General features: G+C 39.0%; 1 protein-coding gene across 6 annotated transcripts in view; it reads right to left on the bottom strand.

The window, feature by feature from the left end:
- The window catches only part of NFIA (nuclear factor I A), a 387,296-nt gene that overhangs the window by 76,796 nt on the left and 283,990 nt on the right, over window positions 1-26,510 (bottom strand). For all 6 annotated transcript variants that reach the window (XM_033225082.1, XM_033225085.1, XM_033225081.1 and 3 more), the window contains one exon: window positions 6,509-6,637. In XM_033225082.1, the coding sequence (XP_033080973.1) occupies window positions 6,509-6,637 (129 nt within the window). The remainder of the gene's footprint in view (window positions 1-6,508; window positions 6,638-26,510) is intronic.

Here is a 26,510-nt window from a genome sequence, read left to right as displayed (position 1 = left end):
CCTCAGCCTCCTGAGTATCTAGGCCCACAGGACTTACCACTGTGCTCTCCTAATTTTAAAAATTTTTTGTAGCGATAGGGTCTTGCTGTGTTGCCCAGGTTGGTCTCAAACCCCTGGCCTCAAGGGTTTCCTGCCTCAGCCTCCCGAAGTGCTGGGATTTCAAGTGTGAGTCACCATACCTAGCCACATACTTGTTTTTCTACGAGAAAAATGTGACTCCTTATTTTCCTAAGCCATTGTTCACTCAGATATACTGTTACTTTCAGCCAAAAACAATCTTTGCTGATACTGGGAACACATTATACCAAAAGATTCCCAGACCATAACTCTTTCAATTACTTTCAATTGTGCCGCCCAATGTGGATCGTGTAGGCTGCTCCCTGTTCCTAAATCTCTAAGGCACAGAATTGCTTTACTTAGTGCAGAGTATTTAAATAAACTACCATTCATTATCTTCTTAATCTTCAAAATAGCAAAGATTTTAAGCAAAAAGATAAGTTTTAAGAAGATCTAAACTTTCAAGAAACTTTAAGACGTAACTGATGATTACTCCAAATAACTCTCTAAGAAGTTAGCCCCTTCAGATCATCAACCAGGCAAACTTACAATTCTTGAAAAGGCAAAAGGACGAAGAAAGATTTCTTTTTTCAATTATCATGAATAAGACAAATAGTCATGAGTAAATACTTTATTATGGTTACAATTTTAAGTCATGGTAAAAGAAAGTCTTTGAAAGCCCAGTCTTTCAGCTTAAAGTACACAGTGATTATACTAATGTATAATGATGTACAAATGCCTGTACTGAAATGTAATATCTTCCCCCTACCAATAGGATATTCCCAAATAACCTCTTTACCTAATTCTAACCACACAGAAAAACAGGTGGCAAAGTATTATCCCCATGGTACAGATGGCTAAACTGAGGCCACAAGGTTAAGTGATTTAACAAAGCCACAAAGAAAGCCAATATCAGAGAGGGGATTCATTTTAAGAAACCACACGCCTCTACCTTTATACTGTAAACAAGGAAGTGGTTAGAACAACCTAAAGAAAGCCCATAGCTCTTAATAGCAAAGCTTTACTTAGAGAATTTTGCATAGGTTTTCTTTGGATGCAACGCCATGGTTCTCCCACATCCTGGACATTTCTTACAAGGAAGTACTGCATGAACTATCACACATTTATCACCCTTGGCTCTTCTGAAGAAATGAAAATTCATCAGGGTCAGAGAGGGGATAAATGTCTCCTGTGTGCATTTATATGCATTTTGATTACTTTTATTCATTCAAAAAATATTTGAGCATAAAACCCACTGTGTGACGCACAACAAAGATAGTGAAATGTCTAAGTTAGAGATCCTTCCCTTTGGAGATTCTCCTCTAGGAAACATGTATATTAACTAACAAGGCCAGATGAGGTTGGTGGAGTCAATGTGCAGACACAAAAGGCAGCAGGAGCTTAAGCAGTGTGAGATGATGGCAAGCTGGGTGGAGAGGAGGTTTCACTTTGAAAGTAGTGCTTGAGCTGATCTGGGGGGATGGGCAGAATATTGCTGGGCGAAGGCAACAGGGACAGCATGATATTTTCAAAGCCTGGGTGAAAAAGGATTATTTAATTGTATGACCTGTGTGCATACTGTACTTCCAGGCACTGTGAAAATGACTACAAATACATGATTTCCTTTGCTCCTAACATAATACAATTCTTTTGAGTTAGAGATGATGATCTCCAACTTACAGATGAGAAACGTTTGGTTCAGAGAGAAAAGTAATGTGCCAAGTAGTGGACAGAGATTCAGACAGCAGCCTATCTGACCCCCTGAAATTTTGTGCTTAACCACTGCCATAGGCTGAATGTTTGTGGCCCTCTACGATCCATATCTTGAAATCCTCACCCCCAATGTGATGGTAACAGGTAGCAGTGCCTTTGGGAGGTGATCAGGTCACAGGGTAGGGCCCTCATGAATACGATTAGTGCCTTTATGAAAGAGACCCTAGAGAGCACCCCCGCCCCTTCTGCTGTGTGAGGACACAGCAAGAAGATGCCATCTATGAACCAGGAAGTGGGCCCTCACCAGACACAGAAGCTGCCAGAGCCTTGATCTTGGACTTCCGGTCTCCAGAACTGTGAGTGATAAATTTCTGTGGTTTATAGGCCACCCAGTCCATGGTGTTCTGTTCTGGCAGTCAAAACAGATAAAGACAACTACTGTGTTATGCTACCTCCCTTCAACGCCCTGTGTTTCTCCCTTCGCTTTGCAATCTTGAGAGAGGTTTTCTTTGTAAAAGGTGGCCATGAAATTTCCAAATGTAGCTTACGTTTGCAGCCAAAAGTAAGGCCCTTGGGTTTTTAGAGAGGTGACCTTGATTTGCTGTAGCTCTGTAAAACCTCACCTCCATTCTGAGCGTGGATGTGTGTTGGACAGTTATTGCTTAATAACCGGTGCTAGTCTCGTTGAGGCATTCCTGTAAGAAATGCTAGGGAAGGCAGCAGAAGCCTTGCAACCTAGTGCTAACCACAGAGCAGTCAATGGCCTCCCTGATCCCTGCCCCATGCCCTGGGGACCTGATAAAGGACATTCTTTTCTTTTCTTAAGACCCTTTTAAAGTTTGATTCTCTGGATTCTCTAATAATTTACTATTTTGTGTTGTGGCAACTTTGCACAATAAAAGGAGTGTCAGACACATGCACACGTATGTTTATTGCGGCACTATTCACAATAGCAAAGACTTGGAATCAACCCAAATGTCCATCTGTGACAGACTGGATTAAGAAAATGTGGCACATATACACCATGGAATACTATGCAGCCATAAAAAAGGATGAGTTTGCGTCCTTTGTAGGGACATGGATGCAGCTGGAAACCATCATTCTTAGCAAACTATCACAAGAAGAGAAAACCAAACACCGCATGTTCTCACTCATAGGTGGGAACTGAACAATGAGATCACTTGGACTCGGGAAGGGGAACATCACACACCGGGGCCTATCATGGGGAGGGGGGAGGAGGGAGGGATTGCATTGGGTAGTTATACATGATATAATTGATGAATCGATGGGTGCTAACGAGTCGATGGGTGCAGCACACCAACATGGCATAAGTATACATATGTAACAAACCTGCACGTTATGCACATGTACCCTAGAACTTAAAGTATAATAAAAAATATATATAAAAAAAAAGGAGTGTCAGAGGTTGAAACCTCCTTTATGTGCACATGTTGACATCGATTCCACACTGACTCTTGGCAGCTATACTCTTGCTCCTCAATTTTGGCCTCATCTTCCTAAAACACCAAGTCTTACTCCCAAATGTGATATCATTCCAAGCATTAGCTTTCCAACTAGTTCAGAGAAAAATGAAGGAAATTACAGTACCCATAGCAAATATGCCTTAAATAATGAGGCTGAATTCCAACCTTTTAAAAATATCTTAGCCAGAAAAATGTCTTATGTTAGCCTATCTCAATTCTTATGATTCTTACCACAAAGAGGCAACTGAAGTTTCATCTCAACTACTCCAATTCCCTTCACCAGACCACTAAGCGGGGTGGGGCACGGTAAGAACGGGTACCTGAGTAGACTTTCCAGAAAGGAGAGCCGAGGATGCTGGGAGCCATCTTGAATTCTGGTGAAAACAAAGAATCTTTGGTATTCCATACTTCTTACACTAGGCATCTTTCTCTTTTCCTCAAACACAATTTTATGAATGAATATGATTAGACTGGAACTTGTTATGCTGTGAGCTAAGGAGGTTCATCTTGGTTCAACCCAGTGTGGGTCATTTTAGAAAACGTGCTTAGTCATCTAGCATGAAGAAGCTCTCAACCTGTACCCGTGGGGAAGTGCTCATGACAATAATTTCTAGAACTACAGTTTTAAGGCAAGACACACATTAGACACTCTTAACATTTACTGACTAATGATAATATATACAGATTGCCTTATGGAATCTCCACAAATACTGTTTTATTGTTGTTTCTGCATAAGAATACAAGATTGGGAGGAAAGGGTCATTCATTATTAGTATTGTGCCCACTGTATTGATGAGGACATTGAAAAACACAGAAGGTGAGTGGGAAGGTAAAGAGGGAGGCTACCCGGCTCTCCTGATTGCTGGCATACTGTTCTTCTCAGTTCTTACTAACTTACTACACCACGAATCTTTCCTTTCCTTAGGATGGTCCTCCATTTATCTAAGCATCTTTTAAGATTTCACTTCAACGTTATTTATACTTTGAAGTCTCTCTCTTTTTTTTTTTTTTTTGAGATGGAGTCTCACTCTGTTGCCCAGGCTGGAGTGCAGTGGCACCATCTTGGCTCACTGCAGCCTCCGCCTCCTGGGTTCAAGCAATTCTCCTGCCTCAGCCTCACAGGTAGCTGGGATTTACAGGCGTGTGCCACCACACCCGGCTAATTTTTTTGTATTTTCAGTAGAGATGGGGTTTCATCGTGTTGGCCAGGCTGGTCTCAAACTCCTGACCTCAAGTGATCTGCCTGCCTCGACCTCCCAAAGTGCTGGGATTAGAGGTGTGGGACACCGCACCCGGCCTGAAGTCACTTTATTTGATAAAAAGTGATAAGTAATAGTACATTCCACATCAGGTATTTTTGTGTTTTTTTTTTTTTTTTTTTTGAGACAGGGTCTGCTATGTTGCACAGGCTGGAGTGCAGTGGTGCGATCTTGGCTCATGGAACCTCTGCCTTCTGGGTGCGAGCAATCCTCCCATCGCAGCCTCTTGAGTAGCTGGGACTAAGGCACTCGCCACCATGCTCAGCTAATTTTTGTATTTTTTCCTAGACAGTGTTTTGCCATGTTGCCCAGGCTGACCTTGAATTCCTGAGTTCAAGTGATCTGCCTGCCTTGGCCTCAGAAAGTGCTAGGATTACAGGTGTGAGCCACCGTGCCTGGCCCATCATCTTTTACTTGCTTATTTCCTTGTGTGCCTCTCTTCTGTGGTAGATAACATGCTCTGTGAGGACAGGAACCATTGGTCCCAGTGTCTAGAGTCACTCAGTAAATCCTTGTTTAAAGAGTGAATGAACTTCCATGGTCACCCCAACAGTGAGCTCCTGCAGGAACTTTTACCATTCAGTTAGCATTTAGAATATGTGAACTTGACCCCAAACAGATGAAAAGTGACACATGCCTCATCTCCTTCTGGCCATAAATATTCTCACTAAAAGGGTTTCATATCTCTGATCCCCCACTACAGTTTATATGCTCAATGAGTGCTAACTATGAGGATAACATTTTAATACTATTTAATAAGCCTCATTCTGGGACCTTATAATCCAATTCTGATGCAGGTTTTCAAATTATATATCGATAGTAAGCCTCTCTGATTATACCACACATATACACAAATGAAAGAAGGGATCTTGAGAAAGTTCTACCAATGATCACAAGATGTTTAAAGATGAAGCAAGTAAGTTTCATGATTATGGATAAAGAAATTGCTTCCCACAGTAGTCAAAATGCTTACTTTCTTCAATATGACTTCCATGTGTGCACCGGACAGTCATCTTACCCGCCCCATTTCCCTGATCTGCACACACAGCATATTCATAAAGGGATCAGATTTGTGGGACTAACATTGAGATTAATGCAAGAAACATCAGTTTCCCCAGGTATGTGTCAAAGCAGACAAGAGATCATAACTTTCTAGGACGTTTTATAATAGCAGCTGGTAGACCACAGATCTACCTAAAAGAAAATCTGATAAAGGAAAGCAAACGTGGTTACAATTATTCATATTCCTACCGTGGGAGTTTCATAAACAAAATAATAAATATTTTTATCTTGCAATGAGATCAAGTTAAGTGATTTGCTGACATTCTCTTGAGGCTTAAGGCTTGTCTTTAATGCGAAATACAAATCATATTTCTTGTGGACACATTTTAATAATAAACTTAAAAGCATATGAGACAAAAATAATGAAAACATTGCAATGAAAACCAGACAAACTATCTACCACTTCAAAAGGAATGAATGAAGACTGCTCGTCAACACTCTGATGCAAACAACCTCAGCACAAAATGCCACATATTGAACTCAGGTTTTATGGAAAGAGAGTCAGCAGGGATGAGAAAAAGCTACTACTTGAAAACAGGTAGTTGACCATATGGAAATATACTCACCTAATGCATGCCTGTGTGCGTGTGTGTGTCCGCACACACTCTCTCTCTCTCACACACACAAACACACACGCAACTTGTAGAACAGATTTGATTTTGGTTCAATTCAAGTTACTTCCCGTCTCTCTGCAAAAATCTCACTTGCAAACGAAAAACAGATTTGGTCCCTTTTTGCTTTAGGAAAGGACAAAAAATTTGATGCCAAATCTGTCTGGTCTCTAAAATTCCAAGGCTGCCCCCAAGGGTAAGAAATTGGAACACTCACTGCCTCAGGAGTATTCAGGGGGAGTCTTCGTTGTCTCTCATTTTGCTACTTGGGTCCAAAGGCCATGATATAAGCACAACCAAGGGTCCCTGTGGAGCAGCTCACCTCTGGGTCCTGTAATGACAGGTCGGTGATGCTGTGTGAACGCCGTTCCCAGGGAGGAGGTCTGCGAAGGGGAGGGGCTGCTGAAACCAGACTTCTCCGACTTCTTCAGTGTGGTTGGAGATGGCATTCCTGGCAAGAAGGATCAACTGGTAAGTACACTTTAATTCATGGAACAATGATTTGTGCAACCTAAAAGATAACATCTAAGGAATTAAAAACAAACAAAAAGAGGAATCCACCTGTGAATGAAAAAGATGTTTTGAATTGCTTTGCATTTGTCACAGGAACAAAGAAGTGACAGAATAGCCCCCTGCTAAGTCGGTCTGTATTTGATTTCAATTTATTCTACTTAATCACAGTCCATTTTTGGGTTATTGATCTTCTCTAATAATACAGGGTTCAACTTTTGCAGTGTTTCCTAAAAGTTGTTTGTGTCTGTGACCTCTGGGACCCCCAAAAGGAGACCATCTATGCTTATGAAGACTTCGCATGCAATCATTTCATCTTGTTGGTTATCTTGCTTTGAGACTGAATCACTTTCTCCATATTTTAAATAAGTTGGCTGTTTTAACATAAGAATACCCTCAACAGTGGCAACTTAGTTGTTCATTCAATGAATTCTTTAGAATAGAAAAAAAGAAAAGTAAAAAAATCTTAAACGCCCTACAATTGGGGACTGGTTAAATAAGTATGGTATAACCAATGTAAACAATATGGTAAAAGAGTAATGACGTGGCAAAACATTTATAATGTAATGTTAATTGAAAAAGGCGATTACAAAATAGGATGTTATACTATGACACCATCGAAAAGGCTATTTCTATGCACAGGTGAAGAACTGGAAGGCAATAAGCACAAACTATAATGGCAGTTCTCGCTCTGTGTTGAATTTGGGTGATTTTCATTGCCTTCGTTTTGCTTACCTGTCTTTTCTATGATGAACATATATTGCTTTCATGTTAATACAATAAAAGCTTGTTTTTTAAAAAAAATACTTCTACTATTGTGCCTAAGGTTTTCACAGCATTTCCAGCATAGAAAATACTTTGGGAAGAAAATAATGGAGAAACAGTTCCTTGTAATTACTGGATTTGTAATGTTCTCGGCAACCGCGCTGACATACCCAACTGGAGGCATCTATCAGTTTGGTAGGGTGCCAATTAAAACAATGAAAATTTGGATACACAAATAAGAGAAATGACTCCTAGTCTCCACATCGGGGGACAAATTTGGGCTCTCTTAAGGCTGTAGCACTAAAACTGGTCTGCACTGATGTTAAAAGAACCAACGTCCATTCTACTTATACGTGTTTACGTGTGCTGTGCTCTGCCCGTGACCAGAGAATTATTTGGGTGAACTGATAAAGTAATAAAAATCATAATGATATTAACATGTAACTGTGACTAAGTACCATGTACTGTGCCAAGCACTTTATAGGTATAGATCTGTCCAGAAATTTAGTTAGTTTGGCCTGTATCTAAATATGTCCCTGTTATTTCTGATCACAGATTTCCTTAATGCAATTCTATAACATGACCTTTGAGTGTGACTCAGACTCTATACGGACAGAGTACTTGTCTGCTTTGTTCCCTTCTATGTCCAAGACATCCAAGGGTCTGAAACACCCAAACGATCTGAAAAGATATTTAAACTATTTGTGCAGGTCTCAGCTTTATCTGCAGCTTCATGAATACATGCTTAAACATAGCAAAACTTAAGAAAAATTGCAAACTGGTAAACACTTTTGCATCGTCAGACGTAAGTACAATATAGAGTGGTATGTGATTTCATACTAATTTGACAAATTTGAATCAGATCCTTTCTAGATCAATATCCATGTGATTTGAATTAAAAATGAAGTCACTAAGCCAAGTGACTTTAGTTATACTTGTTGCTTGCTGAATCAGTAACCAGTCACACCATGCCAAAGTTCTAATAATGTAGGATGCACTGAGATTTTGGGTGAACATTCACTGCAAGTAACCTAACCTAAGGTATCATCATGTAATTACACTAAGGAGGAGATTTCAAATAAAAAAATAATTAAAGAAATAAAAAGCTACCAAAATGTAAACAGATCTCCCAACTCATTTAAACCTTTTTGTGTAGACCAATTATAGGCTGTCAGCCATTCCACTGATTTAAATTTAGTCAAATGCCTGAACTATATGTCATAAAACAGAAGCAGAACAGATAACAACAACAACAAAATCAAAACTTTAAAGACGGCAGATTTTTTTCTTTCCCCAGATAATGGAATCACTGATGGAATCTAGTATCCTAACTAACCTTATTGGCGATAGCAAATGGCTGGACTCAAGAAAAAGTTATGATTTCTTTGAAAAATTCATGTTTTCGGCCGGGCGCGGTGGCTCAAGCCTGTAATCCCAGCACTTTGGGAGGCCGAGACGGGCGGATCACGAGGTCAGGAGATCGAGACCATCCTGGCTAATATGGTGAAACCCCGTCTTTACTTAAAAATACAAAAAACTAGCCGGGCGACGAGGCGGGCGCCTGTAGTCCCAGCTACTCGGGAGGCTGAGGCAGGAGAATGGCGTGAACCCGGGAGGCGGAGCTTGCAGTGAGCTGAGATCCGGCCACTGCACTCCAGCCTGGGTGGCAGAGCAAGACTCCGTCTCAAAAAAAAAAAAAAAAAAAAAAAGAAAAATTCATGTTTTCTAATTCACGCCATTCTAAATCTGCAGAAATGTTGACATGATTGAAATTCACTATTTATGCTTCTAAAAGGAATTATAAGTAAAATTCGGGTAATAACAAGTATCGAGAATGACCAAGCTGGTAAACAAGTTCAAAAATAGCAAAATTTATGTCTTCTTTGCAAGGGTTAAAGAGGAAAGAAACACTGTCAGCATGCAGGAAGAACCAGCCAAACTATGTATAATCTTCTAAATTTATCACAGTCAAGTAATATGAACCCTAAGGCTGTCATGAATCTCAAAATTACTTTGTGTTTTCAATTTTTAAAGACTCGTATTGAGCACATTTCCTTATTATATACTTTAATATTTTCTCTACATGCATAATGTATGTTTTGGTTAATTTGTTTTGTATATTTAATTGACCAGATGAAATTCCAAAATGCTAGTAAACTGCTCTCTGTTAAAAGCTAGAGAACATTAATCTTGGCTTTTATTTTTGAAATCAAACTTGGTTCTGTATATCACTTTAAAAATAAACTCCTTTTTAAAATCTTTTGCCAAATATTTATGCACAACTGTTACAAAATTACTGTATGGATTAATGACTGACTGGCTTTCTTTTAATGAATTAAAACTTTAATTTCAAAATATTTTCTAGAAGTACCAGATTTTTAAAAAAAGATTACGGATGAAGTAATCCTACCCCTTTTCTGGAGGAAACGAAATGTTACGTCAAAGTTCAAAGCAGAAAAATAAAGAATTTTGTAGAATAAGAAGCAGAAATCTAGCACAATGTTTTCTTTCAGTGGGGCATTTCATCCTTTTGATGGGTATTAAAAAAACCCAATGATAGGAAACAGAATTGGAGGTTCGTTTCAAGAAGGACTTTGGCTTGTCACTGGTTTTCTAAACATCCAGAATTTCTGAATTTTGAATTTCCCTCTAGTCTGCCAGTTTTCTAAGCTACATGAGTCATTCCAAATTGTGTTCAGTAGACAAGGGCAAACATATATGGGACTCTAGTCATGTTGTGGCTTTCACCTCTGGAGGCACTTATAAGTGTAAAGTTCAACAAGAAAACCTTGAAAATACAGGTCAAATGCACTATTCACAAAGATTCCTTCAAATTCATCGCTGGTATTTGTGGTAGTCAGGCTGGGCTGGTGGCTCATGCCTATAATCTCAGTACTGTGGGAGGCTGAGACAGGAGGATTGCTTCAGGTCAGGAGTTTGAGAGCAGCCTGGGCAATATAGTGAGACCTTGTATAATGATGTATAATGATGCCTTACATAATCCTCTCCTCTTGCATGTGTGAGACACTTGTGAATATGAAAAATGTCATTCTTGTGAATAGGTTATATTATACCACAAAGGGTGATTATGTTGATTAGGTTATGTTATATGCAAAAGACTTCTGCAGATATAATTAAGGTCCCCAATCAGCTGAGTTTGAGTTAAGGAAAAATATATTATCCCTAGCGGGCCCGACCCAATCAGGGGATCCCTGTATAAAAGGAACTAGAAGTCAGAGAGATTCTTCTTCAGGCTTTGAAGAAGTCAGCTGCCATATTGTGAAAGGGCCTGTGACAGCCACATGGCAAGGAACTGCAGGGGCCTCTAGGAGCTGAGTAGGGCCCCTTGCTGACAGTTAGCTTTCAGAAAGCAGGGACCTTAGTCCCAAATCCACAAGCAACTGAATTCTGCCAACAATCACGAGAGTTTGCAACAGGCCCTTGAGCTCCAGAAAGAAATGGAGTCTGAATAAAATTCTCATTGCAGCCTTGTATGACCCGAGCAGAGGATCCAGTTCAGCTGTGGCCAGGCTCCGGACCCATGGAAACTGTGAGATAATATTAAGAACTGTGTGTTCTTTCACGTTGCTAACTCTGTGAAAATTTGTTCTGCAGCAACGGAAAACAAACATGATATTCAAATATAAGACTATTGCAATGCTAGACATGTGTGTATTAAAGATCTTTACTGTACAATAATTACTCTCTATAATTCTGAAAGTTTCCCTTAGTTTTAGTTAATCCACCCTAGGTTGTACAGTCTTCCACTAGCCTACACTCACCCAGAGAAAACGGTAAGATGTATTCTTAGAAAATGAGCTAGAAAGTGGGGACATAATACTTTCGAAAATGTATCCTTCTCCTGATTCTTTCGAGAAACATCAATAACAAAATTAGATTGAGTGATGTGAAAAAAAACTCAAAAAAATTCTCACTGTCTCCCCTAAGAAATTAAGATTTGTTTTAGGTAATTTTTCACTGCAATTTGATATTACACAAAATAAAAAGAAGAAAAAGGAAAACCAATAATAACTAATGTTACCTCTCCGCTACTCCCAAGTTATGATATTTTTCAAACACTTTGACCAAGAACTCTACAGTGACAACCGTAAAGGAAACACGACAGGAATCATTAGGAAGTACAATGCTGTGTTTTTTTTTTCTTAGGTATCTTCTTAAAGGGGATATTTTTAGGAGTCAAAGGAGCTACAACATTAACGGGAATGGAAGAGAAGGGAAGGATCACCATAAACTATAATTATTCCAGTGACAATCGAACAACACACTGGATTTTTCAAAAGGAAATGGTAACTTCTCAGTGTTAGTGCTTACTTTGTTAGAGCACCTATCCAAAAATTCATTCTCCTGTGAAAAGTATCCCTGGCAAGTGCTGCTCGGGACAGCAGGACCGTCTCTTGTCTGTCGCAGGAGTTTGGGAGATGTAATTCAAGTTGTCAGAGAAGATTTAACGGGTGTATGTTCCTTTCTTCAAAGTGACAAAGTCAAGAATAGAAAGTTTAGTTTCAATAATGTTCATTTATAGTCACAAACTGAGAGAAAGTCTGAAAGCAAGCAACCTCAGCACTTTAGTTTTTAAATCCAATACAATAAGCAGGTTAGAGAGGACCCCAAAATGTTGCAAGTTTAATTGTTCATGACTTGGATAGTGTCCTGTTCATTGCCATCATTTAATTTCCAACAACCTATTTTTATAACTGTTATTACCAGAACAACTATTACACCAAACTTAAAGGCTGAAAGGCAACTGGAAGCATTCATCCATCACGTGGCCTCAAGAGAGGCAGGAGGCAGCTACAGAGATTAAATCTCTGCATATCGATCACTTCCAAAAACCAAGCTGAAAATAATAAAAGCTACAAATTACGGAGTACCCATTACGTGCCATGCACTTATAAATACCTCAAATCCTTACATTTTCTTTTCTTTTTTTTTTGAGATGTAGTCTTGGTCTGTTGCCCTGGCTGGAGTGCAGTGGCAAGATCTCGGCTCACTGTAACCTCCACCTCCCTGGTTCAAGCAATTCTCCTGCCTCAGCCTCCTGAGTAGCTGGGACTACAGGCACATGCCACCATACCTGGCTAATATTTTTATTTTTATTTTTAATTTTTATTTGTAGTAGACACGGAGTTTCACCATGTTGGCCAAGCTGGTCTCAAACTCCTGACCTCAGGTGATCCACCCGCCTTGGCCTCCCAAAGTGCTGGGATTACAGGCATGAGCCACTGTGTCCATCCCCAGATCCTTACATTTTCATCTCAGATAGGTAGCTATTATTATCCTATCTACCAATAACTTAATATTCCAGAAATTAGATATCAAGTGATGTTAAGCAATTTGTCTAGGATCATACAGCTATTAGATGGTAGGTACTACAGATCCAGGTATCTCTGGTTCTCAAGTACATACATTTTGTAAAACCCTCATGTAGTTTCCCTAGTATACTATAAAAACAGTGTCCTATTTAAGTCCATAAAGTACAGTTATAGCTGAAGTTTTAAATTTGGTTAGCCAAAGGGGGGAAAAAAAAGGAAGGGTATATCAGATACGAAAGTGTATACAAAAAAAAACTCACTCTGAAGTATAGTAGGAATAATTTGTCTTATATATAAAAGTTTTTTCTTGGCTTTAGTAGGGATCAGTTAGGATTTTATCAAACACACACTGAATGAATTATCAGCGATTCTAACACAGAACCTCCACAAAATAAATACCACATAGATTTAGAAGATAATGACCCCAGATGTTGAGCTGCAAAAGAGCATATACATGTTTTATATTTACAATAGGCCTCTGGCCTATTCAACAAGTTACTTCTTCTACAAAGCCTCCTGCAAACCATGTTATGTCTCTATAACAAGAAATGACAAAAATTTTCCTCTTAAGACTTGTTGATAGTGTCCAAGCCTAGACTATATATCACAATGCAGTAATAAATAGCTCACTTAACCAGAGGCTATAACACACACAATTATTTAGAATTCAGTAATTTGTAAAATCAAGGAAGGCTCCTGAGTGTCTAAAGTCAGCATCAAAACAGGCAACTAAGTTGAGGCATTTAACTCATAGGGGACTATATCTTTACAGAAACTAAGAAGTGTTTCAAGGAGAAGGCTGCAATCAACTAAGTCGAATGCCACTGAGAGATCACGTATAATGAGAACATAAAAGGATCCACTGGATTTGGCAACATGAATGTTTCTGACAGTCTTGAAAAGTGAGCTCCAGGAGAGTGAGGCACATAGAAGACAGGATAGAATGGTTTATAAAATCAATGGGAAGTGAAGAAACAGGGAAAATGGTGTAGTCAACTTCCATGAAATGAAGGAGGAATCGGCAGAGGAGAGCAGAAAAATAGGGTAGTGGCTACAGGAAGAGGGAGGGAAGCAAGGGATAGCTTTCTGAAGGTGGAAGAGAGTCCAGCATGCTTGTCTACTGATGGGAATGGTCCAGCAGACAAGCAGAAAGCCATGACTCAGAGGAGAGGGTGCCTGAGGCAGAGCAGTCCTTAAGAAGGCGAGAGGCTACACAATTAGTGAGTGGAGGAGCCAGGATTTGAACCCAGGCAACCAAAGCTCTTGCTCCTTTCAGTGTACCGTGCTACCAAGATGCCTATTTCTGGGGGAGGGCGCGGGGGAGTACTACTTATGTATCTTATTGATACAAACCTATCATGAGCTGATTTAAATGTGAACTATTAATGACACTTGAACATTTTTCTTCTTGCAAACATTCCAAGTCTTAATGATGCCAAGTGCTTTGTGACTCTTCTTTTTTACACTCAGGCATTCAGATTCCCCTACTCCACTAGATCTAAGTGTGGGGAACAGACAACCCAGTCATGTCCATCAGACTAATGGTGTTAGCATAAATTTCAGTGACATTTCTCAAACCCAGAATGAATGCTGAGTACCAGTATCATCTTTTGCAAGTCATCCACCATCAGATTTACACTCAGACACATCTCTTCCAGACGCAGAGCTATAATGCACTCTAGTAATTCCCCCACAGGCAGGAACAGGACCTTTCTAGAACCATTTAAAGTATACCTTGTAATTAGATTATCTCTAACCATGATGCCAAATAAGTCTGTGATTGAACAGAAGAATCCCACAGTTAAGGGACCATTCTGTTCTCGTGAGCATAAACACAGGCTGCGTGATAAAAGGAGGTCATGGAAGACACTGCACGTTGGTTACATGTGTGTCCTCATGATAAAATCCATTAGGGTTCATTCTAATATAATTTTTTATGATTAGCACACTCAACAATAAAAAGGTAAAGCAGACTATTTTGACTTTTAGCCTTTTTCAGTGCATAAAAATGTTTTAAAATCATTTTTATGATAGAGAGCATAAAGAAAAGTTAATATAGCTTCTGAGGTTTATCTTTCTTACTCTATATGCAGCCATTGAAAATGAGCTAAAAGGACCCCCAAAGAATTATCACATCATAAAGAAGTTCAGGTAATTTAAATGGCTTGGGGACACCAGTGATTTCTTCAATTTTTAAAAAATGGGAGTACGGAGTAAAAATTACATGGATTATTCAAGGGGAAAGAAATGATGAGTTCTGTAATATATTCCAAATGTTCATTTGTGAGTGAAAATTTACAGCCAGAGAGAGTAAAGAAGAGACACAAGGAAAATGTCATATAAAAATCTGGTTTCTGGGCCAAAAATAAAATCTCTTGACTAGTTGGGGGATTTCCTCTCCTTTCAAGGTAAACACAGACACCCCAGTGACAGGACTGAAATAAAAAAAATTGTGCTACATGCTCCATATACTTACAAGAGGTTGGAGATTCCCTACCCATTCCATCTGCCCCCTAGCCATCCCATCCCCCTACGTGTTCAGGAAAGGACTGATTTTGGCTCAACATAGCAATTATACGCATTCACAGAAGGACTGAGGATAAAGAAGACATTTCTGAGAAAACCAAATTATTTCTTTGCATAAACAATACATATAGTATAAAATAGCATAATGTTTTATTCATTCTCCTTAGATATCCAGCTGAATAGTAAAAAACTCAATCATACATATGTTTGGTTTATATCTGCCCTGCCAAATATGGCAGCTACTAGCCACATGTGGCTACTTAAATCTAAATTAATTAAAATTAAATGAATTTAAAAATTCAGTTGCTCAGTATAGCCACATTGCAAGGGCTTAGTAGACATACGTGGCTCATGGTCAGAATATTGGATACTACAGACGCAGGACATCTCTATCACTGCAGAAAGTCCTATTGGACAGCTCTGGTCTATATGATACGATATCAAATAACTTTTTACTCTTTTGGTCATGCTGTATAACAGTAGATAAACCTTATTTTGTATTGCTCAGCATGGTTAGTCTTTTTTTTTTTTAAGTTCCAAAAGCAAAACATATTCACTGTACAAATATAGACTGTATAATGGGGAAAAATGAAAGCCTTTCCTCTCCATCTCCAACAAGTTGGAAGTAACCCAGTGTTCAAGCTTGGTAAACACCCTTGTAAATACTTTCGTTGGCACATAACATTAGCCTTGATGATGTGAACTTTGGTATTGACTTAAATATACTCTCTTCTGTCGGTTAAAACATGATAGAGAGCTAGAGTTTAAGGGTCCTATGGATAAAATTTAATTGGAAAGAAATGCGTAGTTTGCAAGGGTCCATGTTTGGGATACGCCTGTGCTGGAGCTCTATTAGTTCCAGTGTTCCCTGGATACAAGCAGAGCACTCAGCTAAAGTAAAAATTTGAAACTGATTGAAACATTTCATAGGGGAAAAAGAAAGAAAAATTTAGCCCTCTTCAAATTGCTTGAACTGTGAAATCAAGTAATGAAAACGAGAAAAGGTTCTGTCAGCTAGAATCTAAGGCTTCGTGTCGTCAGCATTTTCTTGCTAAATCTTATTATGCTAAAGCATTTGCTTTTTCATCTCTGCACTCTGTTCATCCCACAAATAAACTGCTTTGACCTCCACCTGTTACTTAGTGAAATCTGCCTGCCATCCTTCAATAACCCTATTCTTTGCCTTCGAAGGCCTTTGAGTCAAGGAGAAAGTGGGAAGTTAGCGTTGTGCAATGAATTGAGCTGCTATCACTTTATAAGTATTCAGTAGTTCACAGTTCAAGCTAGAAGCTACATAGCAAAAGAAAATGAATTTTTTTTAAAGGTAGTGCTTACGAATACTGGAAGAGGGCAATACAGTCCATCATTTTAACCTCAAATTTTTTATAGAAAGAGGTTTTCTCTTGAGCTCTTATTTAATGCAGAAAACTTCTAGCCCATTCCTTATAAGAAAACCTTTCTCTGAAAGAGCTTTGCCTTCAGTTTAGGTAGATGAGCCAAAATATCACTTCAAAGCTTAAAAATACTTCAAATTCAAGTATGTTCATTATACTCATATTTTACAAAATGAAACGAATGAACCACTAACCTCAAATGCAGCTTCATGGCTGTAGAAGGACCACACTACTATTAAACACTATTAAAACAAACAAAAAACAATAAAAAGGGAAATAACTGTATTCATGTAAATCACACAACCACATGCGTCATTTTCTGAAGCACTGTATCTGACAAAATAGTTTGCTTTTTTTTTTAACAACAATGACATATCAGAAACAAGTATGCTGTGTAAAACTGCACTTCTAATGATTAATGCTACATTCAACAGAAGAGATGGTGTCTAATTATGTTAAATACTTATCTAAGAGGGATTAGCAGGCTGTTTCTGCTCACTGTCATTCTTTGTGACAACGTAATGATCCATTTACTTATGAGTGCAATTATTAAAAAGCATGCTATTTTCTTAACTGTCTTCATATCTTAGAAATATTTTATTAAAAATTACTTATTTGACACTAAGGGTAAATGCTTGGCAGAGTTTTGCATATCAATTAAGTAAATGAGTTAGTTCCATCAGTCACAGTCTTTGTTGGGTGTCTTATTCAAGTTGGGTGAAACTTGATCACCATAATCCTTTCATATTGGAGTTAATGATTCACCCTTTTTTTCTCCTCGTCTTATTTGTCCAAATCCTAAAGTTTGGTTTTCACTTAAACTAAAAACTGCTCATGGCCGACATTTTCTCTGGAGTCATGATTTAACACTTCTTCTTCACATTCACACCTTTTTTTGGAACCGAACACAAGGATCCAATTTTATACAGGCAACTCTTCATAGACCAATCAGAATGGGTTGCTAGCTATATACCATCTTTTGCGGCTTCTTCTACTCATGCAATGAACTTTATCCAGCACTTGTGAGGAAAAGGTCTTTAGACAAGATAAAAACAAGAAAGCAAACCACAGTGGGCACTACAACTAGGCTGGTTACCCCCAAACCAAAGGACTATTTCTATATGTGTCTAAACAGACAAAATTAGGTTACTCTGTCTTTGTCCTTCCAGTTACTAACTCTCAAATGACAATTGCCACCAACCTGGCCCTTGGGTGTGAAAGACAACCAAATAAGGGTACTGGGTGAAAGTTATTTACTGAATTGCTCCTTCAAGGAAGAGTTTATCTATGTCTACAGCTTTTGTCAACTTAAGACAACTATCAAGTAGGCCAAGTGGCAGATAATGACATTTCTGATGAATTATATCTCTGCAAAAGTCTTCGAATGTGTGGCCAGGGCAAAAAGTTATGTGACCCAATATAATAAATGTGTGTCACAATTTTTTTTTTTTATTCTAAACTAAAGGTATGTTAAGGTTTCAACGCTGACAGACAAACTCATCAAAACATCAAGCACATCAAAAAAAGAGAAATTGCTAGTTAAGTCTTTTGAGGATAAGATTTCTGAAGGAAAAAAAAATCCACTGGAAGAAAGAACTCTTAAAATTAGAAGCAGGTGTCAGCACCATGAAGTGATAAATATCAAAGAATAACTGGCCCTGAAAAGCATTCTTAAGCATCCCATACTACTTTTAAGCCTTACACGTGGATTTTGACATTCGAACATGAAGTGTTGCTTATATAAGTCCCTAAAGAGTGTTAAGACATGAGGGGTGTTGGGCCGGGCGCAGTGGCTCACGTCTGTAATCCCAACACTTCGGGAGGCCGAGGCGGGCAGATCACGAGGTCAGGAGATCGAGACCATCCTGGCTAACACGGTGAAACCCCGTCTCTACTAAAAGTACAAAAAATTAGCCGGGCGCGGTGGCGGGCACCTGTAGTCCCAGCTACTCGGGAGGCTGAGGCAGGAGAATGGCATGAACCCGGGTAGGTGGAGCTTGCAGTGAGATCGCGCCACTGCACTCCAGCCTGGGTAACAGAGCGAGCCTCCGTCTCAAAAAAAAAAAAAAAAAAAAAAAGACATGAGGGGTGTTGCACAGCCATTTTGATAAATGCTGCCTTCCGCTGGGTTCATGAAACGGCTGAAAGGCAGATGGCAAATTCTGACTGACATTAAGTCATAAGTAATCATGATATCCTAGAATTCATTAATCTTGGAAGCTAATCATAGCTAAGTGATTTCTGGGTGGGGCTAGCTAACATGGCAGAATAATCTGGTGCTACAGAAGACCCTTCAGATTAGAAATGGATATTGAGTTGCCATTCCTTGAATTTCTAATGACGTGAGTGCACTTCCAGCTACTCAAATGAAAACTTTAAACTACCTCTCATTACATACAAAGTAGACGATCCCTAGAGACTGGAATGTTTCTTCAACATGAAGAACAAGATGCTTGGACCACAGTAAATCATCAAAGTGTGGGAGTATTGTCTGAATAAATACCGAACATTCACAGCTGTCTGGAAAGCCAGTTCCCCACAGTGGGCTGAGCATGCTGGACCACAGGAAGAGTTTTTTGCTTGAAAAAGGTCAGAGAATCAAGAACCAAAGTAACGCTGTATTTAAAAAACCCAAAGGTTTCAGAGGGGTTTTAATTCTTAAGAAAGGGAGGTCAGTGATACTTTACTCTGAAGAAGGAAGCCAATTAATTGCATTAATATTTAATGGGTTTTGCCATTCTACCTCAGGTTAATTTTTCAAGTTTAACAGATGCTTCGAAATAAAGCGATGTTTTATTCTAGAAGTTTTCTTCCACTTGAGATATACTTTGTGTATCAGTGCTGGAGACAGCCCTCTTCATTTCAGTACTTGGTGCGCCGTTCAGGAATCCATCAGGAAATAGTTCCTGATTCACTCTGTGGACGTGAGCATTTCTCGTCATCTTCTAGGATGTAATTCACCCAGCATTTCTAAATGGGTGCCATGTCTCTGATTAATTGATGAGTTTATGATGTATCTAAAATCCTTGGATGGACAGAGCTGGATAAATAGGCATTATTGTAATCCTCTGCTGAGCAGAAAGCAATTGGGATGTGCACAGCCTCATGAGAAACTGCTGCACAGCAGTGTGCTGCACACACTATTGATTGACTCCTGGGATCTGCATGGACCAAGGACTTCTTTCTTCCCTCTCTCCCCAATTCCCCATGTAAAAGCCTCTTACTCCGGGGTGTTAAAAAACTACTTTATTAGAAACATTGAGGGCCAAAACCCACAGAACTTTATTTCCATATAAACGGATGGTGCTGTATTTGGTTATTTCACATTTAAAGAGAATAATCAGTATGTAGGAAAAATATAAGACCCTATGAGAGAGGGAAATAAGTCTGCAAACAGTAATATTAGTGGTATCACTTTTTTTTGCAAATTAAATGAATGTATATGTACACACAAATACATATTTATATGTGTATGTATGCATAGAGCTTAGAACAATGGCCCATAGTAAGTGCTCAATAAACATCAGTTATTGCTATTACTTATAAAACACTTATATATTTAAAACTTCAGCAGCAGTGACAAAATACAAGCCAATTTATATTTATTGTTAATCAATTTGTCTTGAGTCTATAAAATAGCTACATTGTGTTCATACAATAGAGCTGAGGAAGTAAGATCACTAAAGTATTTTCATCTTTATATCTGTGGTTAAAACTACCTTCAATTTAAGTTCTATAAATATTTAAATAATACTAGATATAGGAAAACACAGTATACTCTTAGTTAAGTCTGACCTATTATCTATCTATCGATGATCGATCTGTCTGTCTTTATTCTCTTTCTTTTCTCCTCTTCCAACTATACCTTCTGGTTATTTTACCCTCTAGTGAATTTAGTCTCCATTCAGATGAATTTTGTTCCCTCTAAGTAAATTATTTGCTTGTATTCTACCCAATCTATTATCTACAAACCCCTGTTTCAGGCAGGGGAGATTGGGGTCCATGAGTATAGAATGATAAACTGTATTTTTGTGCATGCACTTCTTGAGGACTTCCTAGTATGTCAGCTCTCTAAGTGCTTCTTAGAGATGCAGTAAGATTAGACTCTTGATATTATGAAAGTAAGGAAACGGGCCAGTATTCACTGCTGCTCCTTTAACGATGAAATGGCTGATGCACCAGCTATTTCAAGCAGGCACAGCAGAGGACTGTGGTCTAAGTCACTGACTAAACTCCTCACCCATAGGAAGCTTGCTGTACTCTGCTTCTTATATGTTATAGCCATTGGGTACTTATTCAACCAGTTACCCTTCCTTCCTTCACTGGGCTGTAAGCTCTTTCAAGGCAAGTTCTGTTTTGCTTATTTTCATATTTCTTCTATCATTTTTGTGCAGTGCTTTGCATATAATAGATGCAGAGGTATAAAATATGTTATCAAATAAATTTCACCCTAAATTCATAAAGTTTAGGGTTTTCAAAGTACCCCCTAAAAAGGATATACAGTATTTCTTTACAGCATTTTGATTTATTAAATATACTTTGCATATATTAAAAACATGTATAGTACCCTGCATAATACTTTTACACACAGTTGATGCTTAATAAATGGTAGCTGTTGTTCTTAACATCTCATCTGATCTTTCCAAAGCTATGAGTTAGGAAGGCAAGGCTGTTTTATTGTCCTCAATGTTTACCTAAGAGGAAATGAAAATTCAGAGAAGTAGTTTGCTAAAATTCTCAGGCTTGCTCATGGCAGAATGAGAGAATGACTAATTTTTAAAATTCTTAATTTGTACTTTTTCCTCTTCATAATACATTTGATTTCTCATTTATCATCTCCCTCCCCAGCAAGCCTACGAAGACTGCTGTGGCTGGAATGAAATATGATTTAACGTTCCTCCTTACAGTATGCTCCACCCAAGCCATACCATGAGTTGGCCACCTGAACCATGGGGGCTGTACTGAGGATGGTGACAGGCACAGGGAGGAGGATTTCACATATAAACCTAATGTATACACTGCATCTCCTTCTTCCTCCCCTTCTAGAATATTTACACAGCTTCATTTTCAAACATGAAATTAAAAATTTGGAGATTTGGGTAATTTATTTATTCAGACAAGACCAGCTGAAATGCAGCATCTGTTTTCCTGAGAGCTTCTGCATTCACAAAATTGTACATCTGGGTTCTCTGATGCAAGTGGAGCAACGCTCATTCGTTCGACAAACGTATACATCACTCTGCTTCTGAGCGCTTGATCCTACTCGAAGGACAAAGTGAGACGTGTGTGATCTCCATCTTACTATTTACTTATTTATTAAACAAATATTGATTGATGGCTACTAAGTCGCCAGGTACTAGAGGCTTCAGGAATCCAAACAATTTTTTGGATTATGCTTTATCATATATGTATATAACACATACACAGAGTATATGTGTGTGTGTGTGTGTGTGTGTGTGTGTGTGTGAGAATATTTCTTTTCCTCTAATAGGTAACCTTTTGGACTCCAATTACAAGGAACTGTTTTAGGCCCTTTTCTGACATTAAGAAAAAAATCGCCTTGATAAAGAAGGCAAGGGATTTTTGAAGGGTGGGTACAGTGCTCATTTTGTAACACAGCTTTCCTGTCATAACCCTCATTTGGGTGAAATTTCTCTAATAGAGAAGGGTTCATAAAGAAGAGGCCCGTTGTTACTGTACCAATGTCCCCTGGTATACCAGACTCTAATGAGCAGGTGCCAATATGAGAAGAGATCACAGAAGAGGATGTGATCCCAGATGATGCTTTCCTACTGCTCCATAAATGCAGAAGAAAAGCCAAGACATCGATCCCATGGCAATGTTCTGTAGCAGTGACTATTCCTCCTCCAGCAGGAGATGATGGGAGATTTAATCATTTTCTCTAATATATGCTAGTGCAGTGGAGTGTCCATGATCAATGCACTATTGTTACCAGTCACTGCCTTTTTACTGGCACTGATAATGGGTTTCCTCTGTGTCTCAGCTAGAAGTCTAAGTTGGTAGACTTCCTCCACTCTTACAATTGATAAGTGACTGTTGGCAGTCAAATTAGGATCAGCAGAGTTGGGAATCCAAGTGAACCTAATATGTGATATTTAAAATTACAATGACTAACATAAGTCTGCAAAATTCAACTATGCTGCCAGTAGTTGTGACACTGGCCCCTAGTTCTGAATGTCCTGGCTTGCTGACTGACCAGATGTTGACTGAATATTCTTTGACAGATGCCTTTAAACAATTTTTTAAAACTGTGTTTCTTAATAATTGTGATAGGAACAGAGAACATGTTATTAAAGTACTTAATTTCTTTTTTTTTTTTTTTGAGATGGGAGTTTTGTTCTTGTTGCACAGACTGGAGTGCAATGGCACAATCCTGATTCACTGCAACCTCTGCCTCCTGGGTTCAAGCGATTCTCCTGCCTCAGCCTCCCTAGTAGCTGGGATTACATGAGGGTGCCACCATGACCAGTTAATTTCTGTGTTTTTAGCAGAGATGAGGTTTCACCATGTTGGCCAGGCAGGTCTCAAACTCCTGACCTCAAGTGATCTGCCCACCTCGGCCTCCCAAAGTGCTGGGATTACAGGCGTATGCCACTGTGCCTGGCTTAAAGTACTTAATTTTGACCTTCAAAAATGAGAACAACTTACTCTTTGCGGAGAAATGTATCTCTAAAAGTATCTATAAAAATACAACTAAGTTTACTACTTAACAAATTTGACTTCAAAACTTTAACTGAACTGTTTTGAAACTTCCAACATTTTGGTGGATGTAACTGTGTCTGTTAATTGTTTTACAATCCCAGTATAACTGAAGGCATTTAGAATTTTGAATGTTTTTCTACAGGAGAAAATGTAGGTAACCTCTTATGCATATATTTCAAAAACAGTACTGAACTTCAGTGAAAAGTACTATAATTTCATGTTTTTTCACAATAAAAAAATTTGCTTTACTTTTCAGGTCTGCCAAAACTTACTGATATGTCGGTACTTAATGCAGATGTGGTCTCAAACCTGCATGTGGTGCAACGCAGTCATCCGTGCGGCCCCCTGGACCCCTGGTATAAATCGTTAACTCTGGGGACACATACAACCTGAGAAAGGTTCACAGAACAGCCACTGAGCTGCCTTTCAACTTAGAAAGAAGACTTAAATTTATAAATACTAACAATCAAAACACTAAGAGACAAGTCGCACTTTCAAGTGAGACATGAACATTTCTCAGACTGATTCCATCTAAATCCAGTTTAACTGCCACCTTTTAAGAAAATTGTCTCTCATTCTCCAGGCAGATTTAACAGCTCTCTTCTTTTACTCCGTGACACTTAACCCTGTCTGCTTTCAACTGCCCTCAGCTGGGTAAGCCTGGGTGCCTCAATAATCCCAATGATGGTATTTCACGTGATTAGAGAATATTAACTTTCACAAAGGACTCTGGACTTCGTTACCTCATCTGTCATAACTTTGTGACAGAGATGGAGCAGAAGGAAAAGTTCCCACCTTACAGGTAGTGACTGACACGAAGAAATTCGGAGGTTTGCCCTTGGAGACAGGGACTTGCTGGAGTCCTCTCTGTATCTACTCTAGTATACTGCATACAGTCAGCACTTAATAAGGATTCAACAACTTGGCTTGACTTTAATGATAATGATTAGATGACCAGCCACTCCTTTTCATGCACCAGGCCCTAAACTGGAGGAATATAAGACGGAGAAAGAGACAAGAGAATTGTTTTTCTTATAGTGAGGTATCTAGAGTCACCCAGAATCCAATCTTCTCTAATCTGTTTGAAAATAGGCTAGATTTCTACCTATCTAGACTTGTTTTGAAGAAAACCTACTGTAACAGAGACAGAAAGTTGGGGAGCATGACATTTAAAGTTAAGGTGGCTTCCAGACAAGTACTGAGTGGGGAGAACCCACCTAAAGGAACAAAAAAGCAGCCTAAATCAGTGCCTTGCAAACCGTAACACACATAAGCATCACCAGGAGATCTTGTTAAAATTCTGTTGGTCTAGGCGGGGACTGAGATTCTGTTTTTCTCTTTGTTTCTCTTTTCTTTTGGGACAGGGTCTCACTCTATTGCTCAGGCTGGAGTGCAACGGCACAATCACAGCTCACTGTAACCTTGAGTTCCTGGGCTCAAGCAAGGCTCCTGCCTCAGCCTCCCAAGTAGCTAGGACTACAGGCACATGCCACTATGCATTGCTGATTTTAAAAATGTTTTTGTAGAGACAGGGTTCTGCTGTCTTACTTAGGCTGATCTCAAGCTCCTGGCCTCAAGCAATCCTCCCACCTTGGGCCCTCAAAGTGCTGGGATTATGGTGTAAGCCACCACGCCCGGATTATGGTGTAAGCCACCACGCCTGGCCAGGGTTCTCTATTTTTAGTAAACTCCCAGGTGATGCCATGTTGCAGGTCCTCAGACCACACTTTAATAGCAAGGGTCTGAAGTGTCTCATATGGGTTCTCCTTACACTTGGATAAGAGAAAATTTGGTATGGAAATCTGAATTTTTCACAGGTAAGTCAGGGAGGTTGTCTATACTACATAAAATGTTCTACAAAGAATTCACTATTGAGATTCTTAATATAGAGCTAAAACTAAACAACGAACGTAAAAATAATACAGAATTATTTTTTATTTTATTTTTTTTAAAAGGTTTGATTCACTTAAAGGAACACACTTTCAGGTGAGGGATACTTGTAATAAAGCCAATGCACTGCTGCTCATCAATGGGGTCCTTGGCTGAGCCTAAGCAATTGTTCTGTTTACGAATTGCTAGTAATTGGATTTGACTGAAAGCCTGCAAATTGAAAAATGTAGTAAACACCAATTCTGAGAGTATTCTTGGTAGCAAATTCTGCTTTCAAGTTTATTGAAAGCACCCCAGATTCTCTGCTTTATCGCTTCATTCATTCAATCAATATTTACTGAATCCCTATTATGTGCTAGACGCTGTTATGGATGTTAGAGATACAGCAATGGAAAAGACAGACTAAGTCCCACTGTTTATGGAGTATATATCCTAGAGAGAGAAAACAGACAATAATAGCAGAGAGATGCCCTGGCATGGTGGGCTCACACCAGTAACCCCAGCACTCTGGGAGGCTGAGGCAGGAGGATCTCTTGAGGCCAGGAGTTTGAGACTAGCCTGGTCAATATGATGAAACCCCGTCTCTACTAAAAAGACAAAAATTAGCCAGGCATGGTGGCGTGCACTTGTAGTCCCACCTGCTCAGGAGGCTGAGGCCAGAGAATCACCTGCACCCGGGAGGTGGAGTTTGTAATGAGCTGAGATCGCGCCACTGCACTCCAGCCTGGGCGACACAGTGAGACGCTGTCTCAGAAAAAAAAAAAAAAAAAATAGTAGATGCAGATATAAAGAAAGCAAAATAGGGTTGTGGGTTATAGGATGATGCAGGGAGGGTCAGCAGCTATTTTAGATCACTTAGGGCCTGTCTGATGAGCTACTATTTCAACAAAGACCTAACTGCTGAGGGTTATTTGATTTTATAAATGAAAATGATAGTTTACTTTGTTAAAAGTTAATACTCTTTGCTTATATATTGTGTCCTATGTATATTTAATAACCTATATTTCTTCTCTTGATTAAGTTGTATGACAAGGCTTTGGGATAAGGAAAATCAAATATTTTTCAGGTCTCTCTGAGGAGTTATTTATTGTTTCTTATTATATATATGTATTTTTTTTTTGACGGAGTTTCGTTCTTGTTACCCAGGCTGGAGTGCAATGGCACGATCTCAGCTCACCGCAAC

The sequence above is a fragment of the Trachypithecus francoisi genome, unplaced genomic scaffold, assembly GCF_009764315.1.
Source record: "Trachypithecus francoisi isolate TF-2019V2 unplaced genomic scaffold, Tfra_2.0 Lachesis_group12, whole genome shotgun sequence".
NCBI lineage: Eukaryota > Metazoa > Chordata > Mammalia > Primates > Cercopithecidae > Trachypithecus > Trachypithecus francoisi.
This window is presented reverse-complemented; position numbering and strand designations above follow the sequence as displayed.